Raw genomic sequence first — 26,160 nt, 5'->3', positions numbered from 1 at the left:
TCTTCCTTCAGTACCATCAACTCTTAATCACATACTCCCTCTTGAAATGGTGGCATTTCAAGTTCTTGTGGGTACAGGGACTCTGTATATGTTTTCCTTCTTCTTCTCATGCTTCCTGCATCATTCAACATTCTGCCCACAGAATCTTTCAGCATTGTAACTTTAATTTCTTCTTGCGTCACAATTAAAATGTAAAATAGGAATAATAAACTAAGCACTATGTATTAAAATTTTCTTCTGTGCTCTTTCAGTTTAAGATGGTAAGCGGGCGCTTCCGTTTTGGTTTTCTAACTCTAGGCATTTACAATTTCATTATCTTACTTTGGTTTCTTGAGCTTCCCTTTGAAATTTTCTATTCAGCCCTTTTACTTCATCATTTCTTCCACTTGCCTTAGCTACTCTAAGAACAAATTTGAGTCTATTCTGAGACATCCGCTTTGATCTTTCCTTTCTCTCGTCTTTTATGGGACCTCTTGCTTTCATCATGAGTGATGTTTTTGATGTCATCCAACAGCTCATCAGGTCTTCTGTCATTAGTGTTCAAAGAGTCAGATCCGTTCCTGAAATGTTCCCGAAATTCGGGTTGGATAGCTCAAGGTCATATTGACTCCCTGTGGACTGGTTTTCATTTTCTTCAGCTTTAACCAGAACTTACATATGAGTAATTGTTGGTCTGTTCCACAGCTAACCTCTGGCCTGGTTTTAGCTGCTGCTATTAAGCTTTCTCCATCATCTCTTCCCACAGATGTAGTCCGTTGGATTTCTGGTGTTCCATGGAAAAGACCGTTATTTTTGTATTATTGAAAACAGGTGTTTGCAATGAAGAAGTCCTGCAAAATTCTAGCCTATTCTCTCCAGCCGCATTTGCATCACCAAGGCCATATTATCCATCAACTCTTCCTTCCCCTTCATTTCAAACATTTTTACTCCAATCACCAGTTATTATCACTGCATCCTGATTGTATATATGATCACTTTCAGAATGAAGAAGTTTGTACAGTACTTCAGTTTCTTCATCACTAGCTTTAGTGGTTGGTGCATAGATTTGAAAAAGTTGTATTGGCTGGATTTCCTTGAAAACAAATCGATGTAATCTTATCACAGACAGCATTGTACTTCAAGACAGACCTTGAAATGTCCATTCTGATGATGACCGCAACGCCACTCTTCTTGACTCTGTCCTTATTACCACAGTCATAATAGTAACCCATGATTTTCTTTTTCAAAATAGCCAATACCAGTCTGTTTCAGTTCACCGATGCCTAAATGGTCATCTTTATTTCATTTCATTTCACTTTTGATAACTTCCCATTTTCCTGGATTCAGACTTTGTATATTCCAAGTTCCAATGATTAATTGATGTTTCCAACTGTTTTTTCTCATTTTTGTTGTGCCCCATCAGTAAATGGAGGCCCCTCAGACTTTACTCCAGAAGGCTGCACGTCCTCCGTATCACTATTATCAACTCTACTTTGAGAAGGCAGCTCTTGTTCATTCATACTCTGAGTACCTTCTGACCTGAGGGGCTCACCTCTGACACCAAGTCTGACAATGTGCTGCTTCTATTCAGGGGCGTTTAGTGTCCGGCACTGTTTTGATGCTGCCCATGGTGTTACCCACACGTAATCCCTCAGAAGTGGACAGCCTATACCTTCTTCATAATCTGCTCTGCATCTGGAAGCTTTGCTGAAACTTGTTCACTTTGGATGAGTTTGCTGGTATTTGAAATACCAGTGACATCGCTTCCAGAATCACAGCCACACACAAGCCCACAACAGCACAACTACAGCAAACTGACACCCCCCAAATAAGTGCCTGGAGGCATCCACTTTCCTTGCTCCGTGGACAGGAATGTCCACCACTCTCTGGTGCTTTGGCTCTGCCATTGCCACTCCTCCGCTGCCGCAGCTTTCGGTGTCGGATTCCAGGGGGTTCAGTGTGGAATCCAGAGGATGCGCTCCACTCATGACTCCTCTTTCGTGATGGTAGTGAGCTCTCCCCCTTTCTGCAGCTGCTATGACCCCTTTTATACCCAGTAGGGTGGCAAAATCGACCGATTCCCACATTTGAAATCCAAGGGGTTTTTTGTTTGGTTGGTTTTTAATCATTTTATTAGGGGCTCATACAACTCTTATCACAATCCATACATATACATACATCAATTGTGTAAAACACATTTGTACATTCTCCCATCATTCTCAAAACATTTACTCTCCTCCTAAGCCCCGGGCATCAACTCCTCATTTTGCCCCCTCCCTCCCCGCTTTCACCTTCAAGCCTTCTGGAAACGTCGGAACGTCAGGAGACTTACCAGGAGTATGCACCTTGTTTTGTGTAAGTCCGTGCAGTTGTATTAACTTCTCTGACAAGATGAATATGGGTCTCTGAATTAGAATGAATTTATTGCTTCCCATCTCAAGCTTTTGTCTCATGAAAGTGAAAATTCCAAGTCCTGGAATCTGAACCCCCTAAAAGGAAAAAGGGGACAAAACCAGGTGAAGAAAATCTTACTTTGCAAAAGTTAGTCAACGACAGAAACGTGGGTGAAGGGAGACATCAGTCAGCGTAACATAAGAAAAAAACTTATAAATTATCAAGGGTTCATGGGTGATGGTGGGTGGTGGAGGGAGGGAAAGGGAAAAAGGAGGAGCTGGTACCAAGAGCTCAAGTAGAAAGAAAATGTTTTGAAAATGATGATGGCAACAAATGTGCTTGACACAATAGATGTATATATGGATTGTGATAAGAGTTATATGAGCCCCCAATAAAACGATTTTAAAAAATAGTCAATAACCATGAAGAGAATTAAGTGTAAATCTTCCAATTTCAGTAATCTATATGATCACTTAAAGCTATAACATTTTTATGATTCTAAGCTACCAAATAAATTTAGCATGAAATGTAATTTATCAGGATATATCCACCTGCTATGCTTTACTGACACTCTTTCATCTATGGATCATTGGAAGGCGTGGAGAACTAAGAAAACTTGGATGGGTGCCATAACTTCCTCTTATCTATAACTTAGATTTACTACTATAGAGGAAATTGAAGACAGCATGAGCATCTTTGCTTTCTCATTCCTTCCTTTAGGGTTACGTCTCTGACTTACAGTCAGGCAATCTAGAATCTAAGGCATATGCGTAATACATAAGACAGCCTGATTGATGGGTAGAAGCTAATGCTTTGGGCTCTCAAATTGGTTCTCGATCTCCGTGGAGACATCCTATATCAAGAGCTACAAACTTCAATTCCTGTGGGAACCACGGAAGGAAGGAAGGTGGTGAGGTGGTCCGTAGCAGAGCGTAATGGCTGAAGGAGAAAGCCCTGCGTGTCTCATCTCTAAAGAGCCTGTCTTCAGGTCCAGACATGTCATTACACTGGAATGAATGATGGGCCTTGTTAGAGCTGCTGCTTCCTCAAAATAAGGCAGGGGGGGAATTCAAAATTCTATACCCACTCTCCTAATTTTAAGTGGTGAGCACGCTCAAATTCTTAGGTAAAGTAAATTAAGTTTGGAGGATAAATTTGACCCAAGAACTGTCGTATAGGGTCCTCTGAGTACCCACAGCCTCCAAAAAGCCTGCCATCAGGTTGATTCTGATTCATAATGGCCTTAAAGTGCTCGGTTTCCAAGGCAGTAATTCTTTATGGGAGCTTAAAGCTAGACTTTTTCCCATGGAGGGGCTGGAGGGTTTAAACCGCTGACCTTGTAGATTAGCAGCCCAACATGAAACCCACAGCCTCCAAGATCCCTCCAACCTATTTCCAAAATCTCTCTAATGCTATGGCATTCCAATCCAAAACTTGACAAGAAGCCTACTGTATATACTCGTGTATAAGCCAAGTCTTTCAGCACAAAAAAATGTGCTGAAAAACTGGGGTTCATCTTATACACGGATCAGTGGTACCCCAGCGAGGTGTAACATCTCGCTGCCCCGCCCCCCCCACCCCCCCCACCCCCGAGGTAACGGGACGAATGCTTGTTATCTCGTGGGTGATTGCCGTTTCTCTGCTGTTCATTCAAAGCCCCACTGATACTGCAGGGCTTTGAATGTTTGTTTACTCACATCTAACCAATCAGAGCCATCCTATGAAGTGTGTCTTTGAATGAAAATAATTTTAAGCCTTTTAAAGACTGTGTGCGAAGGATGTGGCATGAATGGATGTCATCTGGTCAAGCCCGACTAACAAAGGAGGAAATCTCATGAAGCCTGACATAGAATTAATAGCAAAGTGGGTTTGAGATGCATGGGAAGATATTCCAGAAGACATGGTGTGACGTGCCTTCCAGAAATGTAGTATTAGTAATGCTATGGTTGGCAGTGAAGACTGCGCTTTGTATGAAAATGACAGCAGTGATGGTGATGACGGCGATCTCAGTGAGGACAGCGTCTATGATGACCTCACACCAGCTGAAGCTCTGCATTGGGAAACGGATAACGATGAGGAATCCAGTTTTGAAGAATTTTAACTCTTTACATTTTAGCTTGGTTGCTGATTGAGCTCAGGGAATAGTACTCTTAAAGTATCATTGTTGATACCTTACTGTTTTTGTTGAACCTATTTTCCACTTACTGTGCTGGTTTACTAATGCTAAATGACTTGTCCTTTTATTTGTTTTATTTAAAATAAATATTTAAATACACTACCCCACTAATGCCTCAATTTTTAGTAATTTTATTTTCATTTGTTTTGATTATTGAAACTCACCAATAGCTTCTGCATTTTCCACCCTAGGCTTATCCTTGAGTCAATCAGTTTTTCTGTTTTCCCAGGTAATAATTAGGTACCTCAGCTTATACTCAGGTCGGCTTATATTCGAGTATATACAGTAGTTTTGTTTTGGAATCGTCTAGACCAGCGGTTCTCAACCCGTGGGTCGTGACTCTTTTGGGGATCGAATGATTCTTTCACAGGGGTTGCCTGATTCATCACAGTAGCAAAATTACAGTTATAATGTAGCTATGAAAAGAATTTTATGAGCTGATGCCAGGGGCTTAGGTAAAGAGCAACTGTTTTGAGAATGATGAGGGTAATGAATGTACAAATGTGCTTTACACAATTGATGTAGGTATGGATTGTGATAGGAGTTGTATGAGCCCCTAATAAAATGATTTTTTTTAAAGAAAATAACTTTATGGTTGGGGGGTCACCAAAACATGAGGAACTGCATTAGCGGGTGACAGCATTAGGAAGGTTGAGAACCACTTATCTAGACGGCAGTAAATTAGAATTGTTTCTCATTTTTAGTAGGTTCAGTTTAGTCACTGACTTCTCATATTCCAATGAAAATCCATTCCCTGAGATTAAGCAAGACACATTATATTTGTCACAAGCCATGCCTAGAACTATTCAATGACAGCTGTCTAGAACTCTCTAGTTCCTTTACACATACTCAGGATGATCAGCCTGCTTTCCTTATCAGTAGATGATCAGAACTGACAAATTCATTGCTTAAGGATGAAATCTGTGTTTGTCAAATCTGCTGTACAAAAACCCTCAGTGTGAACACCAAAAAAAATCACAGGGTTATACGTTAAATAAGGTGGTTCTGAAGGCTACTTTCTGCTCTCAGAAACACTATAGTACAGGATGGAGGAACTATCCTTTGGACTCTTGCACTACAATTAAAGTATAAATCCTACCTTGTGCAGACTTAGCTGCCGTTCCACAAATTCTGACACATACCCCCAAATTGTAGAAACATCTGAAATTTAAAGAAAAACAAAAGTAAGTTTTTATATAAGTTTTTACATAAGCGCCTATGTGATATCTTAGGTACTAGTAAATTTTCAAAACACATATGAAATGCAGACTCACTTGACAATAAAACCTACTAAACTAAATACTAAGATTTAAACAGATGTTAAAGCGTGGCCTTAACAATCAGGAATTGCATGTTTCAGTGTTGTATCCATTCGTCTTTCTTATTCAAGATGTATGCTAAACAATAACTCCAGAATCTGCAGTATACAAAACATCCAGCATCCACATTGCAGGACGATTCATCAACAACCTGAGACATAGCAGGGAAGACATTATCTGCTCAAAGGGGAGGAGACTGGACACCCTAATGGAGATCAAAGATTACAGCCTTCAGTACAGAGTATCTGCCAAAAAGAAGTTGACCCCTTAATTTTTCAAAGATGTTATTTAAATTTTTAAATAGTTGATAGTATTCTTAAATATTTCTAACATTTATTGCATGCTTTTCTTTTGTCTATTGAGAAAATCAAATGGAATCTAGCCTTTTCTGAATCCCCTATTCAAGAAGCATTTATCAAGTTTCTACTCTGTGCCACATCATTAAGATAAACATTCACTGTAACTTCATACTATTATCATAAGAATAAGACCAAACACCACTGAGGTAGAAAGGATTCTCTGTCCTCACTTCTCTCCGCTCATTCTTAAATCTGAGTTTTTTTTTCTTAATCTGCTTTTCATTTTTTTTCACTGTGAGTGATCAGCTATCATGTCTCCCTACTATCAGCTCCATCCCATTCCTAAGTCACTGTTTCTGATCTGCTATGTTCTTGAAATTTTAAATGTATAAATATTATGTCTAAAAATCATCAATTTGAAAAACATACCCTTGGGTTTATTTTTAATTAATGCATTGACTTTCCACAGTCTACTTTGACCAATCAGAAGCCACCTGTTTATCTTCTTATTCTGAGCTATGTTCCAAAAATCAGTAGCAGAAAAAAGTGCCTGCCATTACCAAAAGTGTGGATATGGGATATGAATATATACCGCAGATGTGGCTAGTACTTAAAAACATGGAAAATGAGGTCTGTGTTGACACTTCTATCAACCTCGGGCTCATCATTGTCCATTAAAGATGCTCTCCAATTAGGATCATTCCACAAATTAAAAGGTCATTAATTTTTTATTTTAATTCTCAAAATCAAGATTAAGAAGTGACACCAGATGGCCAATTTAGGACACAGATATAATCAGCAACAAAAGATATGTCCCAGCCGCTTTAGGCACTGCTGGCTTGATTGGTGTAACTTCTATTTCTAAGGGCCTAAACCACTAATTAAATCAGGTGCTCACAATCTTTTTAGTGATGTTGCTGCTGCTGTTAGGTGCTGTCAAGTCGGTGCCAAGTGGCCCTATGCACAACAGACCAAAAGGAGACCCCGTCCTGCACCATCCTCGCAATAGTTCATGTATTCGAGCCCCCCTTGCAGCCTCCGTGTAATCCAGCTTGCTGAGGGCCGTCTACTTTTTCGTTGTCCCTCCACTTTACCAAACACGATGTCCTTTTTCAGGGCTGGCCTGGCCTGATAAAATGTACCAAGCACAGGAGATGAAGTCGTCCCATCCTCAAGTCTAAAGAGCCTCTGGCTGTACTTCTTCCAAGACAGACTTCTTGGTTCTTTTCAAGATTCTTTGCCAGCACCATAATTCAAATCCACCGATTCTTCGTCAGTCTTCCTTACGTAATGCCTAATGTTCATTTGCATAAGGCAGTTGTGTTTGTAGTCTATTTGAGAGTATATAAAAATATAATAAAAACAAAAATCTGTTTATTAGTATGCCAGAGAAGGAACAATGAGAAGTAGCAGTTGCTCTCAGGGGCATCTGGAAACAAGGTTGGTCGTGGAAACTCGCCTACTCAGCACTTGCGGGATCCAGCCCACATCCAGATGGGCTCTAAGGAGCGGTTTTGTGATTGAAGGGAAGAAATTAAGAGGCAGACAAAAGTTTTGGGATGCTCACCTCCATGATGTCAGGAACCAGATCCAAGTGGGAAAGAGAGAGAAGGTATTCTTACCCTAACTTACATGGTCTCGGGCATCACAGTCCCCTAATTACAGTAACCACCTAGGGAACAAAGCAACCTACACCAGTATTGAGGGCAGGGAAGGGGGAGGGACTGTCCGCTGAGTAGGGAGAATAAGAGCAACATGTCTGCTCCTAGAGATATGTGCTTGTAAGAAGTCACTTTAAAGTAACACTATGGTGGGAGGAATATTGTGGGGAATATTTTTAATTATGAGTGTGACTGGGACTCATCTCCAACTCGCCTCCCTCCATTCACAATTGCAGCCTTCCAGGCTTCTGAGTGAAAAGACTAAAGAATTTGTCCGCATACATTCTCTTCCTGTTCCTCAAAGCCAATGACTAGGAGCATGTATGTCTAAGTCTGCCCTTCATTTGAAATCCCGAGTGGACACTACAACCAGGCGGTTCCTCTCCTGCACCTCATCCTGCTGCATGTCGCCCTGCCTCCCCCACCCCCTCAGCCAAAATAATTCTACTGCTTCACAGAATGAAGGTCTTTCAACCAATAATGAACTGAAATTCTGGGCGCTCCCAAGTATCATTAATTTACTAATCAGTCAGAATCTCAATACCTAGACTTATATTGCCACTTCTTTTAGTTTTGAAAAGAAAACTATTTACATTTCCGTGACTGCAAAAGTCTTCCACCTATGCTCATGTTACGCAGTTCCGATTTCCGCAGGGAGGGAGGGACACAGGCAGAATCTGCCCCAGAGAGAAAACGGTTTCATTCATGCAGAAGAAACTGTGTAGCCTGGAACCACATCCCAGTGGAAAGACATGTCTGGGTTTCCTTGAAAATCGGAGGATCGTCTTTCTTCATTTGGATGACTTAATCAAGCGCAACGTGTTGCTGTTTGAGAAAATGTAATCCATTCATTATTGTTCGGCGCTGTTGAGTTGGTACCGACTCACAGCGACCCCTCTGTCAGACAGAATGAAACACGACCAGTCCTGTGCCATCCTTGCTGTGACTGCTCTCTGCGAGCCCATTGCTGCGGTCACTGTCCGTCACTGTGTTGAGAGTGGTCCCTCATTTTCATTGACCCCAAGCTTGATAAGCCCGACTTGATCACGATCCTTCTCCAGGGACTGGCCCCTCCCAGTAACAAGAAGTCTTGTCATCTTCGGTTTTAAGAAGCATTTTGGTTGTGCCGCTTCCAAGACTGATTTGTTTGTCCTGGTAAACCATGATATGCTAATCAGTAATGATATGCTACATACCGCAATTCAAAGGAATCAAGTCTTTGTAAGTCATCCTTATTCATATGCACATAAGGTGATTGACAATACCATGGCTTGAGATGAGTACTTTAGTTCCCAAAGTAACATAGTTTTTCAGTTACTCTTTTAGGAGATCCCTGGGGACTATGTACTGAGCTGCTAATCATTACGCCAGTGGTTCAAACCCACCTGTTGCTCTGAAGGAGAAAGATGAGACAGGCTGCTCCTGAAAAGAGATAAAGTCTAAAAACCCAAGAGATCAGTGCTACTCTGTCCTGTCGGCCACTCTGAATCAGAATTGACGCAATAGTGCTGAGTTGTAGGTTTTTGTAGATCTGCCTGATGACAAAGCTGGCTTCTTGACTGCTGCTTCCCTAGGCATTCACTACAGAGCTAAGTAAAATGAAAGCCTTGAAAACTTCAATATCAATGGTGTGATTGGTCTGGGTATTTTTAATTATTCCAAACCCAACATTCTTATTTGTCACTGAAGAAAAACAAAAACAGGCATAGAATTCCCCTCAGCAAACTTTCACTCCAAAAACTCACTGCCATCGAGTCACTGCTGACTCATAATGACTACATGTGGGTTTCTAAGACTGCGATTGTTTGCGGGAGCAGAAAGCCCAGTCTTCCTCCTAAGGAGCTGCTGGTAGTTCCAAACTACCGACCACTTGGATTTCCACCAAATGCGGAACCACTACACCACCAGGGCTCCTGTAGACCCCGCAATTCAAATGGAAAAGATTTGGGTAGTTTACATATTGCTGTTTCTAACTTTGCTTATTCTGATATCCCAAGGTGTCAGAGAGGATATTACTACTTCTGAAAAGAAAAATAATTTGAACTCAGCACTATTGAGTCAATTCTCCTCGTGCCAACTTCTTGTGTACCAGAGTAGAAAGTGTTCTCCATCGGGCTTTCCTGGTTGATTTCACTCCATCACCAGGTTCTTTTTAGATCGTTAGTCCTTTTTCCAAGACACCACTGCGTGGACTCAATCCTCCAAACTTTGGGTTAACAGCTGAGCGTGTTAATGATCTGTACTACCTGGGGATTCCAAAAAGAACTTTAAACCACTCTTTAAACACAACTGAACTATATGTTGTTTTTATATTTCATCGCAAATCACCTACTACAGCCAAGTAACCCTGTGATGAAAGCTAGGTGTTGTTTCTGTTCATTTGTGTGCTTACATATCAAACACCAAAGCATTAAGAACCTCTGTTAAAAAAACAAACTCATATTCAGAGAAAATTCCACTTTTTTCAGAGTCTAACATTCGCAGCATTTGAAACGATATTTTACAATGTACTGCCACGTAGCAGGGAAACAGTATCAGCCCTTCGACTTTCCCTAGCAGGGTGTCTCCCAGCAACAGGTTGAAAGCATGTGAGACAAATCTCACCACCCTGTGTACTTCTTCAAAGACAGATGTGTTCGTTGCATTTTGGATAACAGTGACAGCCAAAATCCACTGGCATAATCCCCGCAGAGATTAAGCCTCTATTGAATTCATTCAGATCACTATCCAAGGGTACAGATCATCTTGGCCCCAGACAGAGTGCATTTGGAAAGTAGATTTCCTCCACCCATCTCTAGCTAACCCAGGGAGGGCCAATCTCGCTGATGGAGATTGCTTTATTGGGGATAGTACAGGTGGTCACACTGTCATGAGTCACACTCTATGAGTCACCCAGCCTACCATGGTCTAATGGCCCCGGACCTTTAATGGCTTTTCTATCTATGTACATGATCCAATCATGATCCCGTTCCTCCTTCTGTGGTCTCACCTGTAATTATGATGTGTTGATCTGTGCAACAAATCTTGCTTTTGTGAGTTTCCCCTGCCCTCCCACGCCCTTTCAAAAGCTCTGTATCTCAGCAACCCCTTGGATGCCTCTTGGCCTCATGCCAACAGCCCCCCTCATTTGGACGAAGTGGTTGGGTCCTTATGTTGTGTTTGTCTCTTTTAAAACTTAATAAAAGTTCTTCTTATATTATATTTGAGTGGGGTCTCTTTTGTATTTTAAAACATTTGAACAAAGTAACATATCTAAAGTAGAGCTCACTGCTATCAAGTAGATTTCGACTCATAGCGAACTGCCCCTGTGGGTTCCTGAGACTGTAACTCTTTATAGGGGTAGTAAGCCTCATCTTTTTCCAATGGAGTGGCTAGCAGTTTTGAACTGCTGATCTTGAGAGTAGCAGTCCAATGCATAACCACTAGCACTGTGTGCATCATGCCTGAAGCCCTACAGCCCCAACCTCCAAGGATCATTAGCTACATAGCAGGTCACCCAGTTTCCATCTGTCACCTAGTTAAAGCTTAAATTACAATGCTTGATAATAATAATAGGTTCTTGAGCATCTTTCTTCCCAAGAATTCTAATGTTTTCAGGAAGATCTCAACATCACTGGGGTGACTAAGGAAACCACGCTAAAACAGGTTCAGTGTCTAATTGGGAGAAAGACAAGGCTTTCTACTCCTGTGACTAGTGAGTCTCGGAAGCCCTGAGGGGGCAGTTCTGTGCCACTATGAGTCGGCATGACTTGACTGTGTTGAATGACGAAACCAGGCCTAGCAAGTTTTCTGCGACAAGCAACCAAGCCCTGTTCGGAACAGTCTCTTTTTATGATTGTGTTACTTGCTGCCCCTGGCCCTGAGGTGTCATGCGTTGCAAAAGCAGCCAGGTCTTTGCATGAAGGAGCCTTAGGAAGCTCCAGTGAAACAGCTTCTCTGGGGCTGTTTCTCGGGATAAGCCCGGGCTTCTGAACTACCTCAGTGGGGAGAGGAATGTGCTCACACTTTGGCTAAACTAAATACAGACTATGTGTTACTGTATTTAATCAAAACCAATTGGCTCCCTTTCCCTCATTAAGGCAGCCAATAAAAGAAAGGGTCCGTCTCAGGACAGTCAACATAGGTTTGATGTGATTGCCTGGTGGTTGTCCAGGCAACACAGCCTTTCCTGGCCTTGAACCAGAAACCCTGGAAGCAGGCCCTCGGCCTCCCCTCCTAGGCAGGTGAAGAGTCCAGATCCGAGTAGCCCGCACCCCAGGCCCGGGGCCCCAGCCCACACTGCTTACCCTCCTGGCTGAGCGAAGGCAGCGTGGGCAGCACCTGCCTGCCCAGCCCCTGCAGGGCCGAGGGGAGAGTGTCCAGCATCGTGGGTCCCCGGAGGCGCTGGCTGCTGCCCACACCCCGGGTCTCCGGGCGCTGGACGGCTGCCTGGTCTTCCTCTCGGACGTGCGCCTTGTTCAAAAGTGATCTTCCCACGTGCCAAGTGCCTCTCTTCGTCGTTTTAGGTGTGTCTTACAAAATGAAAATCTTGCTTTAATCTTGATGAAATGATGAAAATCTTGATTTATTTTTTTCTGAAACAAACAAAAAAAATCTCCTCCCCTTAAATCCACGTGAATATTCCCTCTCTCCGTCCTGCTCTGTCGAGCTGCTCGGATTGGCTGGCGAATATCCGCGTGCAAGTCTGGGCCCTCCGACTACCACCACCAGACTGGGGCCGCCGGCGGCCGGGTGCCCAGGTAAACGGAGTTGCCAGGAGACGGGCGGGAGGAGAACAAAGGTGGCAGAGCCCAGCGCGCAGGAGGGCGGGGCGCGCAGCTGTGACGCCACAAAGGTTCTCTCTGCCGGCCGCCCGTGGACAGGCGGGGCCCCTGGGGGCAGGGAGCAGGCCCAGATTGGCAGGGTGGTTGGAAATTTAAAGCTGAGGTGTGGACTGATAGATAAACTGCTACTGCGAAAAGAATTAAAATAAAGGTGATTTTAGCTTGTGAGGGGTTAGCGGGGGGCTTGTGTTTCATATGAAACAAAAAATATTTCATTTCTTCCCTTCCCCTCACTTCCTGGGCAGCACAGGGACTTGGTTGGGGTGGAGCTTTTTATAATCAACTGGGACGAACCTGGAGTGATTCTTGCCAGAGCGGTAGAGTCTGAGGATTTGAGGCTCTAGATGGTAGTTCGATTCCAGCTTTGGCTTGATCTGCCCTCTCCCCTCGCAGGAAGTGGAGGGCTGAAGGGTTTGAAGACCAGACTTGTTTTGTTTTGTTTTCAATGACTGATGGGATTGGTTCCTAAATTCCTTGATATAAGAAGATGAACTTCATCCCTCACAAACCCTTCTGCTCTTTAGTACACGGACATCTAGCTAACAACTGAGAGGAGGCCGCTCTCAGATAACTAAAGGCCAAATATTCGTCATGGGAAGGCTGATTCGGACCCCTAGGGACTCCATGGAGTAGAATGGGCTCCCGGGGTGTCAAGGCTGTCCACCTTCAGGTTGGAGTAGGAAAGTTCCGCTTTCTCCAAGGAGCTGCTGGTGGCTTTGAGTAGCCCACTGAGTCACTAGGCGCCAGGGCTCCTTAGGAGGCCATGGGAGGACAGGTGTAGTTCGATGACAGGTGCTTATACACTTTTGACCTATGAACCTAAACAGCTGGATTCACCTTTTACATTAGCGTTCAGTACAAATAAACTACTTCATGTGACAAATGAGATTTCTTTCAGGCTCAACTATGGACTAATCCCTTAAGGAAGAAATACGGAAAAACTCATCAAGTCAGGCTATTATAAAAATAGCCCATTTTAAATGAGAGATGATACATCCCCATTCTGCCTGAACATTCTGCACCATGGAAATCATATGATAGCACTTGCCCATATTTAATAGAAGTGGCCTCTATGAGTAATAAGCAAACATGGTTACAGTACCGATTTATGAATGGAAAGGAAACCTCGCAGTTAAGACAAACTTATCACCCCTGCCCCCCCCCGCAGTAATCAACATTTTACAACATTCTTGCTTTCACACAAGGTCAAGTAGGGACTTTTGTTTTTGAAGATAAGATCATTCAAGTCTGCTGTTAACATAAAACATTTGTGACTAAAATACTAATCTTTTTGAGCCTCAAATGTTCATTTTTAAATAATGATGAGAAATGCTAATAGAGGAAATCTCAGTATAGCTAAAGAAACACGAGGAAGAAAGTAAAAATGACAAGTTTTAACTTCCAGAAAGTCTAAACCTGTAGGTTCCTTGCCCTACTTCAAAAAAAATGTACATTATAGACACAACGGAAAACTTGTCAAAAAATTGTTTTTAATGGGAACTTGATGATGTGTCTGCCATTGAGTCAATTCCAACTCATAATGACCCTATAGGAAAGGGCAGAAGTGTTCCTGTGGGTTTTCAAGATTGTAATTTTTTTTTATTTTTTAAGTCATTTTATAGGGGCTCATACAACGCTTTTCAAGATTGTAATTCTTTACGAGATAGAACATGTCATCTTCCTCCTGTTAATGGGAACTACTGATACATAAACTGCTGCTTCAAAAAGAATCAAACTACAGGTCATTTTAGGTATTGGCCAACAAACTCAACTCAAACGACACACAAACATTAACTTAAAAAGGATCATGCATCTAAATTAAAAAGTAAAACTGTGCGGTAACGCAATCGATCCCGGAGATGCCGGCGGGAGCTCCGGAGAGAGTTCTCTTTTCTTGGTGAAGGGCAATAATAAAAAATTTAAAAAAATAAAAAGTAAAACTTGTACAGTATAAGTGAACAATCTTGGTGATCTTGTGATAAACAAAAATTTTTCAAGATACAAAAAAAACAGTTTAAAAAGTCAAAAACATAAAAATTCAGATTTTACCAAAATTTAAAATGCTTACTCTTCAAAATATATCAATAAGATATAAAAAGATAAGCTACAGAACAGGAAGAATATATATATATATATATATATTCTTGATATGTTTTAATATCCTTATACAAAAGATAAGGAAACTTAATTTTTTTAATTAAGGGCAAAATATTTGAACATACCATTGAAATTACACTGAAATACTACTATAACATTAGGATACTATGTTAGACAAACAAAACCAGGACACTAATGATTATATATATATTTATATAGATAGATAACATAAGAAATAAACAGTTAATCTATAAAGCAGTAAAAATGGCTCAGTGCAACTCACTTCCATGAGACAGCTAATACACTGACAGTCCGTCAAGTCTTGAGGGCCACTGGGTAGTCCTCTGTAGAGCAATTCAGGCTATCTGGTCATAGGCAGCAAACAGCAAGGCAGGTCACCAACAGTCAGCCAGATTACAGAGTCTGACAGTCCCCAGCTCAAACGATGTATACTCTAGTAGTGTGGCGAGGCAGGTCTTGAAGGAACCTCAAACTACAGTGACACGGTCCACGGGTTAGGTGTCCCACAGGTAGTGTAGCTTGCAAATTGAGGCAGAGAACAAGTGAAGGCAGCTACACACTGGTGCGATCATCAAAGAGAAAGAGGCAAGAAAGACAAGGCTCACATAGCCATTTATCTCTTCACACTTCAATTAATCCCACATGTGTTCATTGGCCATGTTGGCACAATAAACCTACCTATCACATTTACTCATGGATATCAAGTAAATCTTCTGCCCCTCTGTGTTTCCAAGACTTTAATTCTTTAAGGGAGTAGAAAGGTTATCTTTTATGCCACAGAGTGACTGGTGGGTTGAAACTGCTGACCTCATGATAGCAGTTCAATGCATAACCCACTACGAGACAAGGGCTCCTTACAATATTATAAATCAAACTCACCGCCTATAAAACAGGCTAGAACTTCCTCTGTCAGTTTCAGAGACTGTAACTCTATAGAGGAGTAGAAAATCTCATCTTTCTCCCTTACTACATTAAACCAAAACAAACTCATTGCCAGTGAGTCAATGCTACCTCATAGCGACCTCTTGTGGGTTTCCAAAATTATAATTGTATAAGGGAGTAGAAAGCCCAGTTGTTCTCCTGCAGAGCTGCTAGTGGTTTGAACTGCAGACCCTGCGGATCACAACCCAAGCATAACCACTACACCACCATCATTAAGATGAACCAAAAAATCAACATCACTGCCATTGAGGCCATGGCTACTCATACTGACCCTATTAGGGTAGAACTGTGCCTGTGGGTTTCTGAGGTTGACTGTTTGCGGGAGTAGAAACTCTGGCTCTCCTGTGGAGTGGCTGGTGGCTTCAAACGGCTGACCTTAAGTGCCTCAGCCCAATTCGTAACTATTATGCCACCAGTATTTGGCATATCCAACATATAGCATATCCTACAGCATTAGGATAATCACAATCAAAACAACTGATAATAACAAGTGTTGATGACGATGGGAGTGCCTAGAACCCTCGTACTGCAGGTGGGAATGTCAAATGGTTAAACCACTTAAAAAGAGCCTTCGTGTCTTATAAAGTGAAGTACACTATCTCACAATTCCGGTTGTAGTATGCTAATGAAATAAAAACATTACTAGACTTAATTATCTAAAGCAGCATTAGTCACAAACACACAAAAAAGGGCCCTAAACCTGAAATGACCCACATATCCACCAAATAACGACTGGATTGCTGATACAGGAAACAGCATAGATGAATCTCAAAATCATCATACTAACTGATAGAAGCCAAATTCCAAGTGTGATTCCATTTTATAAACATCAAAGGAGATGCATGATTACCTGAGTTGGGATCAGAAGTGGGGGATGAACTGCAGAGGGCCATGAGAAATCTTCCAGGCTATGAACATTGCTGTACCTTGACTGAGGCAGTGGTTTCACAGAAGTATGTTGTTGTTGTTGTTGTTAGGTGCCGCAAGTCGTGCCTGTTGTCGTTACATAATCTGTTGTCGATTTGAGACTTAACACTGAAGGGGTGGAGTTTAGCCTGTCAATCAGGTTGCAGCTTAATGACCTCATTTGGAAGGGCTAAGGAGATCAAATAGCTCACTGGAGGGAGGACCCACGCACACTTACTCCCTGCAAGACATTACTGAGGATGAGTCTGATGGAGCTACACTGATGCAGCCTGAGCCCTGAAGCTGGAGGAGCCACATGGAGACCCACGCCAGCCCTGAGATGCATACAACACCACTGGATCCATAAGACTTCGCACCCACTGGCCTATATTTGTATTTGGCGTCGTTGCATGTGTTTCGTGAGTCTGATGAGGAATTTATAGATTGGTATCAGACATATGGGCTAATATCAGACTTATAGACTTGATCTGTACTGGGCTGGGATGTTTTCACAATATTCAATTGCTCTTGTATATAAAGCTCTTTTGATCTTGCTTGCTTATTTTATTATTATTTTTAATCATTTTATTGGGGGCTCATACAACTCTTATCACAATCCATACATACATCCATTGTGTCAAGCACATTTGTACATATGTTCCCATCATCGTTTTTAAAGCATTTTCTTTCTAGTTGAGCCCTTGGTATCAGCTCCTCATTTTCCCCCTCCCTCTCCCTCCCTCCCTCTCTCATGAACCCTTGATAATTTAGAAATTATTATTATTGTTTCATGTCTTGCACTGTCTGATGCCTCCCTTTACCCCTTGTCTGTTGTCCATGCCCCTGGGAGGGGGTTATACATAGATCATTGTGATCGGTTCCCCGTTTCTCCCCCACTCCTTTCCCTTACCCTCCTGGTATGGCTACTCTCAGTTTTGTCCTTGAGGGGTTTATCTGCCCTGAATTCCTGTGTTTCCAACAATCTTTCTTATACACACGAGTCTCCCTGAATTTGTTTCTCTAGTCTACCCTGACTAACACAGTCCCAACGCATAGCAACCCTCTGTACAACAGAACAAAACACTGTCTGATCCTTGGCAGCCTTCTTATGTTTGCGCCCATCTTACAGCCCATCATGTCACCCCATCTTGCCGAGCAAGAGTGTTCCCCTTTGTCACTGCCCCTCCACGTTACCAAGCAAAATCTCCTTCTCCAAAGATTGGTCTTCCCTGACAGCATGTCCAAAGTATATGAGACAAAATCTCTCCAAATAAGTAGCATTCTGGCTGTACCTTTTCCAAAACAGATTTGTTTGCTCTTTTAACAGCCCATGGTACTTTCAATATTCTTTGTCAGCACCATAATGTAAATGCCTGGATTCTTCTTCAGTCTTCCTCATTCAGTGTCCAAATTTCACATGCAGATGAGGTGATTGAAAATACCATGGCTGGAGGGTGGTGGAGGGAGGGGGAAAAAGAACCGATATCAAGGGCTCAAATAGAAAGAAAAGATTTTGGAAGTGTTGATGGCAACCTTTGTACAAGTGTGTCTAATACAATGGAATGATGGATTGTTATAAGATTTGTAAGAATCCCCCAACAAAATGATTAATAAATTATTTTTTTAATTTTAAAGAAATGCCATGGCTTGCGTTAGACCCACCTTCATCCTCAAAGTAACACCCTTGCTTTCAATATGTTGAGAGGTCACAATTTATACAACTACCAAACTTATCCAATTCTATACTGTACATGGGTGCAATTTATTAAATATTGAATATTCCTCAATGAGGATCTTTTTAAGGTGATATCCCAGAGGCATGAGTGTGCTTATGCATAAATAACTCATAAGAAACGAAAAGATTAAAAACTCATGAGAAAAATGTATCCCCCGATTGGACACAGCATTTGTCAGGACTAGTGAACATAAAGAATAAAAAATTATGCAAATTAAACCAGGTAAAAATAACCCAACAAAGAATGAGCGAAATAAAACCTAGGAAGTTCCAGGAGAAGAGGAAAGAAAATAGAAAGTAATCATTGAAGAACCAATAGCTAAAACCTTTTCAAGTTGATCAAGTAAACTGTTTCTGCATGAGGAGGATTAACAAATCAAAAACAGGATCACTGCGAATGAAACCACATGTAATCGTATCATAGTCAGGCCAATGAAAATAAAGATAAAAAGAAATTAAAAACAACCAGAAGGGGGTAGGGGAAAAACAGCAAGAAATACCATTGACTTCACAACAAAAAATGTCAGCACAGAATATGATGGAGTGATATCTTAGCATAGTCAACAAGACTGTGGTCCTTACCCTTCAGCATGGCACTGAACTTACCTCTGAGTTAGAAAGTTTAGCCACTGAAGAGAAAAGCGTGGCAAGGACACAATTCAGTGGGTTAGGAAAGGAGGAGGGATGGAAATCGGAAGCATAAAGAGCAAGTGGGGAGATGGTATATTAAGGGATTGTGATCGGCAAGTTGAATCAGAATGTGTGTAATTTTTGAATGAAAAACTACAATCTGTTCTGTAAACTTTCACCCAATTGGCAACAAAGAGTGAGAGTAAAAAAAGTCAAACTAATTCTTCTGGGGATGCTGTGTAGAGGCATTCAAAATGGTTCGACTCTCTAAGCTGTCCTACATTGCAGTGGCTAACAAAACTAGGCTGTCCCAAACCCCTGATGATGTAACTGTTTACCTCGAAATGAAGTTTGATTGGTAAAGTACCCGAACTTGCATGTAGTGTGTGCCCAGGGAAATGGCCAGGGGTCCATGCTGGGAGACCTACAGTTCTCGTGAAACAAAACAAAACCACCCAGTTGGCGGGGCCTCTGATGGTTGTGTTTGTGCTAAATGGGTCTGAGGCAGGATGAAGCACGCTCTCCTTACTGAGCAGCAGATCATTGTTGTGAAAGTGTTGGAGACACAGTTACCAAGCTAAACAAACACAAATAAAGCTTTTTTGAAGTAATAAATCAAATTGACTTCTTCTGGTTAAAAATTTTTCAAGGCAAACTGGAATTCTGTACCCATGCAAACTACCCTTCATAAATAAATAAATACTCAGACAGAATTTACAGAAAAGCTGAGAAAGTTTTTCAGACAGAAGGAAAACTATCCAAAATGCAAAATGGAACATCAAAGTGTAAGAACTAATCAAATTGTCTAGGAAGGATAGATAAATACATAAAAATCAAGATTATTGACTTGCAAGGAAAAACCATAACTATATTATTTAAGAAAAAAACAAAAAAATGAACAGAACATCAATGAGCTATGGGATATACTAGTAAAGAGAGAGAAACAAAACTTACTGCCATTGAGTCTGACTCTCAGCGACCCTACAGGACAGGGGAGAACTGGTCCTGTACGCTTCTGAGACTGTCACTGCTTACGGGAGTAGAAAGCCCGTCTTTCTCCCTCAGAGCATCTGGTGGTTTTGTACTGCCAACCTTGTGTATTGCAAGTCAACACATAACCACTACACCACTAGGGCTGCTAAAGAGAAATACTGTGAGACAATTGGATACAATGTAGAGGCTACTTTAGATATGTGTGTGTAGGTTTCATCTGAATAAAGGCATGAATGATGTAAAGAGATCACCCATTAGAATAATTAGTAGAAAGTAAAATCCTAGGCCTCTCATTATCTATTGTGGAAACCCTGGGCAAACATTTCTCTGAGTTTCAACTTCATGATGAATGAAATAAATATAACACAAAGTTTGTATTAAGGATTGAAGGAGATAACATATGTAAAGAGCTTAAAGAATATCTAGCATATCATAATATTGATTTCTATAATCATGGAATAAGATGCAAATAGAGTAACTAATTGAGTCCTAAAGGAACTGATACCTCTATATATGCGGTCTTCAGAAAGTCCATGGAGGGGCGGGAGGGAAAAAAGAAGAGCTGATACCAAGGGCTCAAGTAGAAAGACAATGTTTTTAAATGATGATGGCAACATACGTACAAATGTACTTGATACAATTGATGTATGGATTGTTCTAAGAGTTGTAAGAGCCCCCAGTCAAATAATTTATAAAAAGAAAAAATTGGTGCCCGGCTATCAAAAGATATAGTACCTGCAGGCTTGAAGTTAAACCAGTGGCCAGCTAGCAGAGAAGCAACAAGCCCACATGAAAGAAGCACACCAGCCTGTGGGATCATTAGGTGTTGACAGGATCGGGTAACAGGCATCAGAAGACCAAAATAAATACCATATGGATGGATAGATCTATATACACACATATACATATATATATACATTTTATTGTGCATTGGGTGAAAGCTTGAAAGAGCATAGCATCAGTTGACATTAAACAATACACATATTGTTTTAGCTCATCCATTGCAATCCCTCAGTGTAGCATCACTTATCCCACGTCCTCCCTGTGTTGCCTGTTTTCCATCCCCCCACCTTCCCTAACTCTGTCCTTGGGTAACTTCTGCCTTTTGGATCTTAAAGGGTTGATTATTCTAACACGAATGGGGGTTCCTATCCAGGGCTGAAACATGACTAAAGGCCATAGTCTTGGGGCTTCTACCAATCTCTGACCAATAAATCTGGTATCACTTATGATTTTAAATTCTGTTACATGTTTTTATCCCACTCTCTCCAGGACCTCATAAAGTGGTCCTTTTCCAGGCAGTGGGTTGTGGCTGCCAGGTACCATGTAAGTTGTTCCAGTCTCGGCATTGAGGAGATGGATGTTGGTATCAGGTCCATTGGACTAATTGTTTATTTCCTCTGGATGGTGAGAGAGCTCAGTATGTCTTTAATGGTTGTTAAATCAAAGTGCTTGTGCTAACTACTTTCGGGTACTTGCAGAAGATCAAACTTCACACTACTTATACATAAAGTGACATGTAGTGTTGACAGATGGTGAGTATATTTCTAATTCATCAAGATATGCTCTCAGGAAGCTTTTAAGACCCTGTTAGAGAAAAAAATGCAGTAGAAAGATTTATAGGTCCTATCTATTGTCAAAGAATAATCTCTCTTGGGAGAATGGTATTTTTTACTCTTGGGAGAATGGTATTTTCTCACTCTGCTCTCCGCCCCTTCCATCCCTTCCTCTACATTCCAAATAGCCCATCAAAAACGCACTTCTGGCTGGCAGTTGTTTTGTTTGGATGCCCTGAGACCAGGCAGATTTCTCTGGGGAGTTATTATGTGACATTTAGGTGATATGGATAGTCATTCCTGGTAATCATGTGCCTTTAGAGAAACTGATGATCCTTGTGGCCCTTGAGCAACTGGACCAGTGACCGGGCATATGATCTGAGGACAGCTTTCTGACAGCAGGAAAGCTGGGAAGCTTCCCTGGAGGGATGGCACCGTCCGCTCGCTGCACTGCTTGATGACGAGGGCTGCAGTTCCTAGTGCCCAGCCTCTGGACCCTTGATGCCTACTCATCACTCTGGAGCTCCCCCATCACCTCCAACAAATGCCCTTCTGCTTAAGTTGCCCTGAATCAAGATCTGTGTCCTCACCTATTTACCAGTTTGGAAAAGAACCATACACCAGCCTCGTACTGGCATGAAAGGAGGCAAGCCATACAAGTACTTCATTATCAAGAAATAAGCACGAGCATTTATTTAAACCCTGGGTTGGGTTAGTCACGTGACCCACGCTGAGTTGTGTGCGATTGGTGTGAGGATTCTTCTGAATGAAAAAAATGGGAAAAAGGCATGTCACTATCACAAATGTCTAATGTGGTTTGGAGAGGGTAGACCTGGGATGAAATGTAATCCTCAAAATGGCACATTTGAGGGACTTTGGAGTCAAAAAACAGCTACATCTGGGAAGCATTCAGTGGAGTTGCCCTGCTCCCTCTGATCTGTTACAGAAACGTCCCTCCAAAGACACAGGGAGAAGCAGAGCAGAAGGAATGCATCCAGGCAGGGCAACAGAATTTGTGATGCACACAAGACACCAAGACTGCAGCATCTTTACTTTGAGACTGAAAGATGGATCCCCAGGAGACATCCTGTCATCGGACACGTAAATCTTTCTCTGCTCTTATGCAAGGTATGGTAGTCACCTAATCTGGTGTCAATTTAAGAATTAAGAATATAGGGGTAGAGTCTAGGCTGTCAATCTGGAGATAGCCAATGAGATTTCTTTGTGGGCATGGCTTTCTCCTGAGAATTCTGGGAAATCTGGTACTTCCTCCTTGGAGCCAGAAGACACATCTCTCTTTGCTCACTCCCTGAGAGAGATGGCAGCTGACAAGACCTCTGAAGCTGGAGAAGTCACGTGGAGACCCTGTCAGCGCTGAGATGCTTACAACACTACTGGATCCAAAGAATTTCTACCCACTGGCCTGTGATCGTCCTGCATTGGGCACCATTGCATGTGTTTCGTGAATCTGAAGAGGACTTTACGGATTGCTGTCGGACATATGGACTGTCAGACTTACGGACTTGATCTGGACTGGGCTGGGATGTTTTCTCAATGTTCAATTGATCTTGTATATAAACCTACCCCTTATATACATATGCGTGTTTGTGAATTTGTTACTCTAGTCTACCCAGACTCACACACGAGGTCTGCTCCCTGTCTGTGGACACCATGTGACTTTAGAAGACACCAAAACAGTTTAAAGTTCTCTAAAGGCCTAGTGTATATTCCGAAGGAACGCACATGGAAACAAGAAGCAGGGTTGAACTCCAAGAGGACTGACAGGTTTCTCATGCGCCGTAGCCCACAAGAGTTGGGAAGCACTACTCAAACACTCCCTCAATGCATGAATACCTTCTTTTATTAAATTGGAACTCTATGATGCTCACTCTCCCAACACAAAGGCTAGAGCCAAAGTGGGTGAACAAGTAAATGTGGTGAAGAAAGCTGATGGTGCCCGGCTATCAAAAGAGATAGTGACTGGGGTCTTAAAGGCTTGAAGATAAACAAGCAGCCATCTAGCTCAGAAGCAACAAAGTCCACATGGAAGAACACACCAGCCTGTGTGATCGAGTGGTCCCAAAGGGATCAGTTACCAGGCATCAAAGAACAAAAAATCATATCATTGACTGCACACCTCCATGATAGGATCGCTGAAGACAAATGGGTGCATAAGCAAATGTGGTGAAGAAAGCTGATGGTGCCCGGCTATCAAAAGAGATAGTGTCTGGGGTCTTAAAGGCTTGAAGGTGAACAAGCGGCCATCTAGCTCAGAAGCAAATAAGCCCACATGGAAGAAGCACACCGGCCAGTGCGATCACGAGGTGCCCAAGGGACCAGGTATAAGCCATCATGCAAAAAAAAAAGATATAAGTGTGTGTATGTATGTGTATATATGTGTATATGTATATATGTATGTGTATATATGTATATATATATCATATTAAATGAAGGGGGAAGTGCAGAATGGAGACCCAAGGCCCAAGTGTTGGCCAATGGAGATCCCCTCATAGAGGGGTTTAGGAGAGGAGATGGGTTAATTAGGGTGTGAGGTAGTATCGATGAAGAACACAGCTTTCCCCCAGATCCTGGATGCTTCCTCCCCCCAACTACCATGATCCGAATTCTACCTTGCAGGCCTGGATAGGACAGAGGCTGTACACTGGTACATATGAGGGTTGGAGGTACAGGGAATCCAGGGTGGATGATACCTTCAGGACCAAGGGTGTGAGGGACGATGCTGGGAGAGTGGAGGGTGAGTGGGTTGGAAAGGGGGAACTGATTACAAGGATCCACATATGACCTCTTCCCTGGGAGAGGGACAGCAGAGAAGGGGGGAAGGGAGACTCCGGATAGGGCAAGATATGATAAAATAACGAGGTATAAATTACCAAGGGCATATGAGGGAGGGGGGAATGGCGAGGGGGGGGGAAGAGGACCTGATGCAAGGGGCTTAAGTGGAGAGCAAATGCCTTGAGAATGATTGGGGCAGGGAATGTATGGATGTGCTTTATACAATTGATGTATGTATATGTATGGATTGTGGTAAGAGTTGTTTGAGTCCCTAATAAAATGTAAAAGAAGAAAAGAGAAAAAAATGATTAGGGCAAAGACTGTACAGATGGCTTTATACAATTGATGTATGTATATGTATGAACTGTGAAAAGAATTGTATGAGTCCCAATAAATTGTTAAAATAAAATAAAAATAAAAAAAAGAGTTGGGAAGCAGCGATGAGCTGAAGACTGGAAAGCTAATTCTCTTACTCCTTGGACTTCTTTCTAGTTTACGCTGGAAAATAAATAGATGATCTCCAGGAGCACACTTGAATCATCACTGGTGATCCATTTAAGACTTCAACTGACTGCTCTGTTTTTGGAAGTGATGGTGGTGGATGCCCATCGTGACCCCAGGCAAGAGTAGAACTGCCCCATCCACTGTCTCGACTGTAATCCTTAGAGGAAGAAGCGGATTTTCTGCTCCCTCAGAATCACTGGTGGACTGTGAGCCTTTGGGGTGGCGTCTCAGGGCTCAGCATCACTGGAGTTCTTCATGAGATCCTTAGGTGCCAATCAGGTATTTGGTCTTTAAGGAAACAAGAAGTTTTTAAAAATCAAAAGTTGACACTGGCAATGTACTTTCTAGGTCAGGTCCTGACAAAATAATTAGTTGTCTTTTGTTTTCTTAAGCATTACTAGGAAGAATAAGCATCATTAGATAGATAAGCAAGCCACGAGAAATTGTCAAAAGCATCTTCACCCTCAGGGAAAATGTGCCAGAAAGTCAGTGACCAGCACAGACATACAACAGACTAAAATTTTAAATTATAACATTATTTTACCTTTAAATATACACACAATTATGTTTTTCCATTCAGATGCTAAAACTAAGCTTTGGGAATTGTGGAATTTATGTAAAAACCTAAAGAAAAGGCCTAAGAAATCCTCAATTGAAAACACTTTAATGGCTTGATAAACTCTAGGTCTTACTAAACATCAATGATTTCCAAATTTCACTCTTCAAGTTTTCCATAAACAAACCTTAACTCAGCATATTTAAAATTGAACTCAACCTCTCCTCTCAAACAAGTTCCTATTTGTCTCCTCGATTTAAGGTCTTTTCCCCCTGCATCATCTGGATTTGGGTATCCTTTACATTAAAAAGTGAACACTAGCTTGACCATCCTTCCTGGGGCAAATACCTTCTTGTCCAAGATGTTTTTGCAGTAACCAGAAAGACAACTTTAGAAATTAAACCCAAGTGATTTTATCAGCTGGCCTTGCTCGACCATGTAAGAGAAACAATCAACTTATAGACATCTTGAATGAATGCATGCAATTGAGAAGAACCAGGAAGCAAAGCCAGGAATTTTCTTTGGGGAATCAGGGCATTCAGAAGTATATCTGAGGGAATTTCAAAAGCCACAGATGCAGACTATCCTCCATCTACCCCCCACCCACCCAAAAATCCCTGTTGACATAGAGTCAACTCTGATTCATGACCCCAGAGTAGAACTGGCCCATGGCATTTCCAAGGCTGTAATCTTTTTTTTTTTTTTTTAATGATTACATACTTTTATTGGGGGCTCTTACATCTCATCACAAGACATACATACATTGTGTCGAGCAC

At 41.9% G+C, this 26,160-nt stretch overlaps 2 protein-coding genes across 2 annotated transcripts in view; both read right to left on the bottom strand.

Moving 5' to 3' along the window:
• CCDC81 (coiled-coil domain containing 81) overlaps positions 1 to 12,612 on the bottom strand; it is a 53,488-nt gene extending 40,876 nt beyond the window's left edge. Inside the window, exons 1-3 of the mRNA XM_075546423.1 lie at positions 12,115 to 12,612; positions 5,649 to 5,710; positions 2,312 to 2,468 (exon numbers count right to left, since the gene is read on the bottom strand). Of these exons, the coding sequence (XP_075402538.1) occupies positions 2,312 to 2,468; positions 5,649 to 5,710; positions 12,115 to 12,193 (298 nt within the window). The 5' untranslated portion in view covers positions 12,194 to 12,612. The remainder of the gene's footprint in view (positions 1 to 2,311; positions 2,469 to 5,648; positions 5,711 to 12,114) is intronic.
• Positions 12,613 to 24,462: 11,850 nt separating this feature from the next.
• Positions 24,463 to 26,160, bottom strand: part of HIKESHI (heat shock protein nuclear import factor hikeshi) — a 37,426-nt gene continuing 35,728 nt past the window's right edge. The window contains exon 5 of the mRNA XM_075546422.1: positions 24,463 to 25,116. Coding sequence (XP_075402537.1) covers position 25,116 — 1 coding nt within the window. The 3' untranslated portion in view covers positions 24,463 to 25,115. The remainder of the gene's footprint in view (positions 25,117 to 26,160) is intronic.

This window comes from Tenrec ecaudatus, chromosome 4 (assembly GCF_050624435.1).
Source record: "Tenrec ecaudatus isolate mTenEca1 chromosome 4, mTenEca1.hap1, whole genome shotgun sequence".
Taxonomy (NCBI): Eukaryota; Metazoa; Chordata; class Mammalia; order Afrosoricida; family Tenrecidae; genus Tenrec; species Tenrec ecaudatus.
Note: the sequence above shows the minus strand (reverse complement) of the source record. Positions and strands in the feature narration are given on the sequence as shown.